Below are 10,857 nucleotides of genomic sequence, written 5' to 3' on the forward strand. Positions count from 1 at the left end.
ATGAGATCTGAGTTTTCGGATGCTCTCGGTTATGCTTTTTAGCCCTAGCAGCGTCGCTATAGGCGTCGCTATGTTACAAGTAACATAGCGATGCCTATAGAGACGCTGTGCTTTTTCATGTTTGAGCGTCGCACTACGAGCGTCGCTACTATTAAGCACGTCTTATAGTGTTTCTAGACAGATAGCACCTCAAAATCCATTTTGAAAGTCTTGACATAATTCAAGGAAAATGGTCACTTAACAGGACATAAAAGTATCCCATTACCAACCTAGTGTTAAGACAAGCTTAATAGAGTTTATTTTTATAATAGGAGAAAATATTTCATTGAATTCAATACCTTTCTTTTGAGAAAACCCTTTTACCACAAGCCTAGACTTGTACCTTTTCTTTCCACCTTCTTATCTCTTTAACTTGTACACCCATTTGCTATGTATTGCCCGCTTACCTTTAGAAAACTCAACCGATTCCCATGTTTGGTTGCTATGTAATGAGTCCATCTCCACTTGCATGCTCTTCATCCATTCTCCTTTGGATTAGTATTGCATAGATTCTTTGTATGATTGCGGCTCTCCAAAATTTGAGACCAAGAGATGGTTGAAGGAAGGAACAAACCTTTCTAGAGGTCTACTTGCTCTTGTAGATCTTTGGGGCATAGGTTGAGGCTCCTCATTTGGTTGACATTGTTGCACGTTGTCACCGCTTGAACTCCTTCAATCTTCACCGTCCTCAAGCTCCATGTACTCATCGCCTGTATCTTTTGTTTGTTTTCTTTCCATGTAATCTTTGTACATATTTTGTTCATTGAAAATTACATCCCTACTCCTAAAAATTTTACTATCTTCGCGATTTCATAGGTGATACCCAAATTCGGCTTCTCCATCGCCAATAAAGAAACACTTTTTGGACTTTGCATCTAGCTTTGACCTTAGTATTCTATCTATGTGCATAAAAGCCTCCTACCCAAGCACTTTAAGAAATGAATAATTCACCGGTTTACCTATCCATGCCTCTTTTGGAACTCCCCCATCCAATGTCATTGAGGGTGACCGGTTGATTAAGTACACTTTGAGAAATGAATAATTCACCAGTTTACCTGTCCATGACTCTTTTGGAACTCCCCCATCCAATGTCGTTGAGGGTGACCGGTTGATTAAGTACACAAACATAGTTGCTACTTCTGTCTAAAGCTCAAGCGGTAGGCCTGCAAGTAGCCGCATACTTCGTGCTCGCTCCATGATTGTTCAGTTCATCCTTTTCAAAATTCCATTTTGTTGAGGTGTCCTTGGGGTTGTCCTTTGCCTCCAATTACCATTGCTAGCACAAAATATTTCAAAAGCTTGGCTGCAATATTCGCCTCCATTGTCGGATCTATGGCATTTAAGTTTGGTACCTGCTTCATTCTCCACAAATGCTTTCCACCTTTGAAATATGGAGAGCACATCGGGTTTATTCTTCATTACATAAACCCATGTTTTTCTAGTTCCATCATTTATTAATATTACATAGTACAACGAGCCACCAAGGGATGGTGTGACTTGCAGGACCCCAAATATCAGAATGAACCAATTCAAGTTTTTATTTTTTCTTTTATTTCTTGCCTTTTGAAATTTTACCCTCTTTTGTTTACCGTAAACACAATCTTCACAAAACTCTAAGTCTACTTCTTTCAACCCTGATAGAAGGATTTGCATTCCTTTGGCACTCATATACCCAAGCCGGTAGTGCCACACCACAGTATCGACTTTTATAGCTATTACACAAGTTGAAGATTGCATGCTGACAGTATACAAGTAAAGTGTACCGACGTTTTCTCCTTTGGCAACCACCAAAGATCCCTTTGAGATCTTCAACCGTTTGTTTTTGAATGTAATGTTGCGACCTTCATCGTCTAATTGTCCTATAGAGATCAATTTTTTACGAAGAGAAGGAACATGCCTAACATCTTTAAGCTTCTATTCATTTCCAAATGTAGTTTTTACACAAATTGTACTTTGCCATAATTTCACAAGCTTCATCATCTCCCAAGTATACATATCCAAAATGGCATTTGGTGTAATCTTGAAAATGCTACTTATGCGGTGTCGCATGGAATGAAGCCCTAGAATCTACTATCTAGGAATTAGACACATCGTCTAATGAGAGAATTAGAGCATCTTGATCTACTTTACCTGCCACATTGGCTTTCGATATTGGCTTATTGTCTTGAGACTTTGACTCCTTCTTCTTGGACCAGCAATCCTTCTTGACACGGACCTTCTTGCCGCAGTTTCAACATTCAAGAACTGACTTTGTGCATGACTTGCTCCACCTTGAGCGATCACGGTCCTTTTGGTTTTTGAACCTTTCCTTCGATCTTCCCCTTAATTTCACTGACAATGCAACACTTGATGATTCACATGTGCTTCTCTTCACCTTTCCTCGCTTAGGAGAACACCCACAACATCATCAAACTTAAGAGTCTTTGACGTATTAGAGTCAGAGTTACTTACAACCATCACAAGGCTATCCCAGCTATCCGATACAGATAATAGTATAAGGAGGGCTCGCACTTCATTGTCAAAATTGACTTTCACCGATTGAAGTTGACTTGTGTTGGTGTTAAAGTCATTTGTTATAACTGAACCACTCTCTACCGTTTTTGGATGGTTTCTCGTAGATGCCATCAAGTGACTTCATCAAGTCCTCCGTGGTCTTCATCTCCGAAACGTTGAAGGCCATCGACAATGCCAAGATTAACCAAATTTTTCCTAATGCCTTTCGGTCAAGGACAATCCATGCTTCATTTGCCATTGTTGCGGGCTTCTTTGCAAGACTGCCTAGTGCCAAATAAAGGTCCTTCTGGTAGAGATAGTCTTCAATCTGCATCTTTGAATGTTGGTAGTTTTTTCCACCACAAGGCTATCCCAGCTATCCGATACAGATAATAGTATAAGGAGGGCTCACACTTCATTGTCAAAATTGACTTTCACCGATTGAAGCTGACTTGTGTTGGTGTTAAAGTCATTTGTTATAACTGAACCACTCTCTACCGTTTTTGGATTAAACAAGTGCTTTATGAGAAATACCTTATTCGATGTCGATGGTTTCTCGTAGATGCCATCAAGTGACTTCATCAAGTCCTCCGTGGTCTTCATCTCCGAAACGTTGAAGGCCATCGACAATGCCAAGCTTAACCAAATTTTTCCTAATGCCTTTCGGTCAAGGACAATCCATGCTTCATTTGCCATTGTTGCGGGCTTCTTTGCAAGACTGCCTAGTGCTAAATAAAGGTCCTTCTGGTAGAGATAGTCTTCAATCTGCATCTTTGAATGTTGGTAGTTTTTTCCGTTGAACTTCTAGATCTTGAGCTTACCTTCTTCCGGCACTCAATTCAAGGAATCCCTTCCTTAAGATACTTTAGCTACAAGCAAACCTTGCTCTGATACTAGTTGTAAAGAAATAAGACGCAACTAAATAGATATTGGAGTAGTTACTTAATTGAGAGAGATAATTTTCACACACAAGAGAGAGAGAGAGAGAGAGAGAGAGAGAGAGAGAGAGAGAGAGAGAGAGAGAGAGAACACATGATATGTGGTTCACGCAATGTGGGCTATGTCCACGGAAAATCAGCCTGTCAATGGCTTTAGTACTTCAAACTAGAAGTCGGTTACAAAAGGAGTATACCCTTGATGGAGCTCCTGCCTTGTTTCATCAACTTCACAATGCATTTTGTGTGTACAAGAGGCCTCCTTTTATAGGCCAAAAGGGCTGCCCTCTCTCATGAGAGGGAGCCGTGTGTAGCAGCTCTTGTGTAGACAAGTCCAAGTTGGACTCTCCAATGCGCCCATGTGTGGCAGCCCTTGAGAAGACAAGTCCGCCTAGAAATCGGCCACCGGCCAAAGACTTCCGTCCATCGGCCATTGACTTTTGATCATCGACCAACCGGCCATTAACTTTTGACCACCTGCCAACCACCGGCCGTTTTCCGATCACTTTTTGACCACCATCCGACCATAATATTTCGGTGAAAAAGAAAATATTCCGACAAAGCTCGAGATTGGGCATGAATTTTTGGATTTTTGGTGAGTGATTTTTCTTACGCACGATGGCTTCTCTTCATAACGGGGGCCTTACAAATGTGCGTTTTTAAGACTAAAAGTTACAATGGGTAAATTAGGCTCCATACTTAACACCGAGGCCCAAAGCCTAGAGACTTCATCACATCTTTAATGAACAACAATGTGATCCTATCATAAGCATTATCTAGATTTAATTGCAACAGAACACACTCATGCTTAGTGACAAAAGCATATTCAATACCGACCATTATTGCTAAAATGTTGTCATAAATTGACCTCCCTTTATGATACCATGTTGATGAGGGGTGAGAACTTTGTCTAAGAGGGGGGAGACCATAGGGAAATAATTTTATATGCAACTGACATCATTGTTATTGGGCACCAATGCTTCAAATGGGAACAACATACTTGTTTTGGGATTGCTTGATGAGGCCTCTTTTAATGTTGAGGTCCAGCACCCATCAAGCAGGGCTTGATTGGCCATTCGTGTGATTGGGTATCTTAGATCATCCCCAAATTCTCTGAAAATTTCAACGGTTAATCCATCCCACTCAGAGGACCATTCTTTCGCTAGGGTCTGTAAACCTAGGGAGCATTCGTCTTAGTGAGCGCCTTCTCGATACGGTTGGCTTCAGAGAGGGAGATCGTTCTCTTAAACTCCCAAGAAGAGTCGATCTATCATCTTTTGCCTCCTGGGAGCGATCCTCGGACTGGCCTATGATCTGGGGAAGCTGGCTGAACATAAGCTGTGTCATTTCATCCGGATCCTTAACCTTCTTTCCATCTCCATTAGTGAGTGAGTAAACCAGACCCCTATTTCTTTTGACTTTGAGGGCTTTAAAGAAGTGTGTATGATTGGCCTCCTCCGGTTGCAGAAAGGTTTTCCTAGAAAGGATTCTGAACCTTCCTCACCTCCTCTAGTTGGTGGTCAGTTAAGTCCCTTTTAGCTTCGAGCCATTTTTTGCAATCCGCTTTCGAAGCAGATCCTTCTTGTTTTTTGATGGTGAGTAGCTCCACTTCATTTGCAAGCGGCTTGAGCTCCTCCTTGGGCCTACAGTTTTTACATACTCTTGGTAAAGATATCCCATGCCTTAGGGCTTCCTGAATCCATGTCTTTTCGAAGCTTGCTAACCGCTTTGCAGGTGAAGCTTTTGAAAACTTACCAAATGGAAACAAATATTGAAACTTACACCTCATGGATTATTGTAGCCGATTGTGATACGACCAAAGGGCTACCTCAAACAAATCACTAAGCGAGTTATCTATATCGAATTGTCCAGCTTTCATGATATAGTAGTGCAGCTTGTTCAAATGCTCTCGTTTTGGAGGCTAATTAGTTGCATGAAGCAATGCCCAACACCAAGTTTGACATCTTGCTTTCCAAACTGAACAAAGTAAACTTGAACTTTTTAATAATCGACCAAAAAATAGTGCCAACAATGCACAACACAATTTTCTCCTCTAGTGCACCTTTTGTGTATGGTGGTGCCAACAAGTCTTTAGTTTGAGCAGCCACAGCTCCGGAAGTTCCCATAAACCGGATAACCTATCAATGGAATATTGAAGAGATGAATTCACTATATGTGAAGGTTTTTGACTTATATTACTTAAAAAATCTGTAGGCTTGCTTTAGGTTCTAATACACTTCGGATTAAATTTACGCCTAAACTAAACTTACGTGTCGTGGGTGTTAATGACGACCGATACTGAGATGACCATGAGACACGTATAAAGGAGGAATACAGGAAAGACAACAAAAAACACGCAGGCATCATTTGGCCCTGAAAACGCATATACTTTGCGCTGTGGAGATGGCCCAAGTGGACCCCGCCGCCGGCAAGCAATATCCAGAAGTTGCATCAAAGCGCGCGATCATCATCAAGCTCAAGACCTGCGACCAAGAAGAGATAGAAGTGGAAGAAGAGGTGGCGCTGCAGTTCAAAACCTTGAGGCCCCTGCTACTTGTTGAGGGACATCAGGACGATATTGACGACGGCGCCAACGCCACAGGTACGAGCTGCAACGATCTCGTCATTCCGCTACCCAACATAAATTTGTCCGTCCTGCACAATGTCATCCATTTCTGCCGCCACTATGAGGAGCGCCGCTGGCGGTGGGGCGAACGCTTCATGGCCAGCCTGCCCACCAAAGCCCTTTTCGACCTCGCAATGGCTGCCGACCAACTGCAGGCTTCCACACTGCTAGATGTCACCAGTGAAGCCATCGCCGCCAAGCTCCTGCGAAAAAAGCTGAAAGACATCCAGCGCATACTGAAGCTGAACCGCCCAGCCTTCATTCCTGAGGAGGAAGAGGAGCTCTTCCGTGAGAACCAGTGGGCCTTCGACGGTCCGCACGGCATCTGATGCAGTTACCTTGGTTTGGTTGGAGTCAAATGCTGCATTGCGCAGCTAAAGCTCTCCAATTTGCTACTGTCTCCTTTGAATTTATTAACTGGTTAATTTACTGATTTCTATAATAACATTTAGCTGTCCTTTAACTCGTATGACCCCTTGCGTGCGTGATATGCAGTTGCAAATACATGGATATGTCCTTCTTCCAAGCCGATGGTAGAATCACTTTGGAAATACTCAAATTGTTACTATATTGGCCTTCTAAGAAACGAGATGCAATATCCTTTATAGAAAACTGCAAGCACTATCAAAAAATGAGCATAATACCACATGTTACTCTATTCTAGAATATACTAGCACCTTGATGGAGCAACCATTTGGTAAAATATTTGTCAATTAGGAATACCTTTTAATTTTTTGAAGCCATTAGGAATACCTTTTCAAATAGGGCATCCCCATACAAAATGAGTAAAAGATGCCGCCCAATACCTTTTATTTTTAAAATTTTTTTTGAATTAGAAATACCTTTTCAAATAGGGCATCCCCATACAAAATGAGTAAAAGATGACTTGCTCTAGTGTGATTTTTCTATTGTCCTTGGTAATCATAAATAGTTAGGACGACTCCTCTTTCTTCTTGCGCATAGGAGCAAAAAATGTTCCAATGTGGTTTGAATGTGCTAACTCATTTTCAAGTTGCTCCAACTTCTCCGCTAAATCTGCAACTTGCCCTTCATGATACCCATCACATCAATCACACCACCCGTGCATGCACAACCATCTTGAGGAGGGCAAGGGTTGAAATTGTCACATTCTAAAGTAGTGGGGCTCTCCCAATTATGGCTTTTGCTGTTGAATCAGCGCTTGGACTGCCTCATCATAAATATACACGAAATGTGACTCTGTACCTCCTTCCAGAGATACTATGTTTTTCTCAATCTCCCAAGTCTAGCGTGCTAATGTCACATATGTGGAAGTGACAGCCATCCAAGCTTCTCTCACACTATCATACACGAGCTACATCCCTTGTATAATACTCTCTCTCTCTCTCTCTCTCTCTCTCTCTCTCTCTCTCTCTCTCTCTCTCTCTCTACCTTGCTCGCTCCCGGGCCTTGCAACTTATACAGTCTTTTGTGTGCTTTTCTAGAATTAGCTCACAACCATATCTTTTTATTTAATTATCTCCCTCCAATGAGGTATTTCCAAGTGGCATAGATCTTCTTGCAACATTCTCAAAAATGGTATTAGACAATCAAGTTAACTAGTCTTGCTTGGTTGGCCTTGTCGTGACAATATTTTACTTTCGCAAGATACTTTCCTCCTCTTGGATTTCAACCAAAGAAGCTCTAGGAGGATCTTGGCGGTTGTTCTTTTGGGGACAAGCGCGGTACGCATGCCCTTGTTCACCGCACTTGAAACACCGGTTATCTTTACGATAACGCTCAAGCTCTTCAGGAGAGAGTTTATTCTTTCCTTTGTAAACTCCCTTCTCTTTAGCTTTGTTGGAATTGCCCTTAGGAGACTTTTGGACATTGTCCTTCCCCTTAGGCTCATTGGAACCCTTGTTTTCCGGGGGCTTATTATTTCTTTTACCCCCCCGTTTGGAAATTGATTCGCGAGGCCACCATAGTATGGTGTATTACCGCCGATATGGTACGTGGCCTTTGGGAGTTGACATACTCCGCCATTTCTTCGGTTAAGCCCGCACAAAATTGTTGCTTTTGCTCTCCAAAATCCAACTTTTTGAAGACAGTGGCTTTGAGTTGTAGGTCCCAAAACTTGTCTACATATTTGTGGATGGATTCATTGGGAGAGAGCTTTAAGCTTCGCCATTCGGTGAGTACTTTGTCTTTGGCATCGGTGGCCAAAAACTGCTTCATAATGGAAGCTCTTAAAGCCTTCCATGTTCGTGGAGCTTCACCGTTGGCTCGTAGGCTAGACCACCATTGTCTGGCGGACTTTTGAAAGTGCATAGCTACATGGCGTAGCTTAGAGGACTCCGTGAAGCCCTCATCTCCAAACGCCGCATCGAATTGCTGGATAAAGGCCAAAACTTTGTCTGTAGCACCGAAGGTGCCATCATAGGTAAGGAAAGAGATGCTCTTCCCTCCCTCTTTGAATTTCTTCAGCTTGGACGACCTCTTCCATGCGGCATAGGATTTCCTATGGCCTCTTCTTTTTGATGGTTCAAAAGTTGCACCATCACTTTCTTCAGAAGATGAAGAATTTGAAGAAGGTGGAGAAGAGGGTGACCTCTTTCTCGCCTTTTTCTTGTCTTGATCTTTGTCGTCTTCACCATAGCTTTCATAAGAGGAAGAGGATGAAGAAGATGGAGAAGAGGGTGTCCTCTTTCTCGCCTTTTTCTTCTCTTGCTTTTTATCATCCCTCTTTGAATTATGGCGTGGAGAAGAGTGTGATGGTCTTCTCCGCTTTGGTGGTGATGGAGAGCGTTTAGCCCGCCGTCTTCGTGGAGCCATCTCCGCCGAGGTGGCGGGAGACTCGCTTCTTTCTCGTTCCTTCGGTGGAGGCTCTTGAGTTCTCCTTTGGGAAGGAGATGCATCATCAAGAAGTAAGTTCTTGAGCCCTTCATATGGATTCTCTTCTTCTTCCCGAATCGGAGAGAGACCTCTTTTGGTAGTCTCACAAGGAGGCTTCCTAGGTGTTCTCTCGTCATGGTGATGAGCTTGGAGAATCCCGTGAGCACGGAGCTGCCGTTGCACTTCACTTTGGAGAGATGGATTGCCCATGGCTTGTTGAAGCCTAGAAACAAGATAGTTAACAAGCATTGAAGCATCATTAGTAGCTTGCTCATGAGCAAAATCAAAGTTATCAACATTAATTTCACTCTCTTTACTATTGTCAGCCATTCTAACAACTTTTAGGTGTAAACTTTTTAGGTGTACTTTGGCACTTCAAGCCCTAGTTGCTACTCCTCTTTACCCCTTTAGAAAAAGCACTCAAGCTACTGTACCCGCGGCTCGAATACCATTAATTGCAAGGAATAGAAGAGAGGGTCTTTCGACACCAAAACAGCACCGGCTCCTGTCAAGCTTCTAATAGCTCAATAGTGGTTAAGCCGTAGGCAAGCCCCGTAGGACTCCACTATTAAGACCATAGCTCTCGACGGTGATGCCCCGTTAACTGCACAAAGGCAGGCGCATTGCAAGGCTGAAAAATCCCTATTCTACTTACTCACAGGCAATTAATAATACCAACCATTTGTAGCTAGCTTGAGGACCTCCCTTCTTGAGCAAGAAAAGAGAAACCTTGAGCTCTGATACCAATGTAACATTTAATGGCTTAAAATCTTATGTGTAGCGGAAATTAGCATGAACATAGTGGGCATTTCATTAGAATAGATTCCTAATGAGAATTACAAGAGTGCTTGGGTGGAGAGAGCAACAAAAAGCATAACACCTAGTTAAATAGCATCGACAATACTTTCAAAAGAGAGAGCAATTAAGCTATTGACAACAGTTGAGGACCGGATTTGCATGGAGCCGGTCCCCCCTCCAAAAGGCTTTGTATTATGGTTTCTCCCATCAAGAGAGACATTGTACAATACAATTCTTTGTGTTCCTTCAAGACTAGCTAGTGCAATGAAGATGGAAGCTTCATACACCAAGCAAAACACTTAATCAAACACAACTTGAATTATCCCCGTTCTCAGACCCAAGACCTCACACACCTTCGAAGATGGTGAGAGCTAGCAGGGTATGAGAGTAGATTGAGAGGAAAAAGAAGTATCTTACGAGAAAGAAGTACATCTCCTCACATAATCACTCATATTAGCATAGCTTAGCTTAGTAATTAGCTTGGTAGAGAAGATGAGCATGCATTGAAGCTTGGCTCTTGGTTGGATTTGCATCCACATGCCAAGAGAGTGTTGATGTAGGCTTCTATCTCACAAGCTTGGAGTAGGTGATGAGCTCTCCATTAAAGCTTGGGAGGAGATAGAGTATTTTCCCTTCACACATGGTCAAGTGTGAGAGTGTGTGTTTCAATGCCAAGCAAAAATCAGCCCCCCCTCTCTCTTGGGCGAGCCCTAGCTGCTAAATAAGTCTGGCCTTTGCCTCATTGGACCTCCCCAGGTCAAGCCAATAGGAATTAAGCAGCATAAGTGATAGCCTTTAGACATGTGTCCCCCTTTCCCCTTTTGTGAGAGCTTTAGGTAATTAAATAATTAAACTAAACTCTCATTGGACCCCTTTGCCTCCTGGCCAATAGGAATCAGGCAAGCCATGGGGCTCCTGAATGCTCATTGGACCCCTTGGGAAACTGCCCAATAGTCTTCTAGGAGACTTAATTCTCATTGGTTTCTTTTATTAAATGTTTTTAAATTAATTAAACTAGATTTACTCTAGCTTAATTCTCATTGGTCCACTTCAAGGGTCTTCCAATAGGAATTGGGCACACCTTGTGGGCATCTGGCCTAGGGAGCTGACATG

The 10,857-nt window shown here is 42.6% G+C and overlaps 1 protein-coding gene across 1 annotated transcript; it reads left to right on the plus strand.

Moving 5' to 3' along the window:
* The first annotated feature begins 5,870 nt into the window (after positions 1-5,870).
* LOC147446674 (SKP1-like protein 12) lies at positions 5,871-6,422 on the plus strand. Its single transcript, XM_086524734.1, has one exon. The coding sequence runs from the start codon at positions 5,871-5,873 to the stop codon at positions 6,420-6,422; it is 552 nt and encodes a 183-aa protein (XP_086380860.1).
* Positions 6,423-10,857: the final 4,435 nt, after the last annotated feature.

The sequence above is a fragment of the Adiantum capillus-veneris genome, chromosome 12, assembly GCF_014529385.1.
Source record: "Adiantum capillus-veneris isolate H3 chromosome 12, ASM1452938v2, whole genome shotgun sequence".
NCBI classification, from domain to species: domain Eukaryota; kingdom Viridiplantae; phylum Streptophyta; class Polypodiopsida; order Polypodiales; family Pteridaceae; genus Adiantum; species Adiantum capillus-veneris.

What these genes read in the sequence shown, in the direction of transcription:
- LOC147446674 (XM_086524734.1), top strand. Translation starts at nt 5,871, where the DNA reads ATGGCCCAAGTGGACCCCGCCGCCGGCAAGCAATATCCAGAAGTTGCA.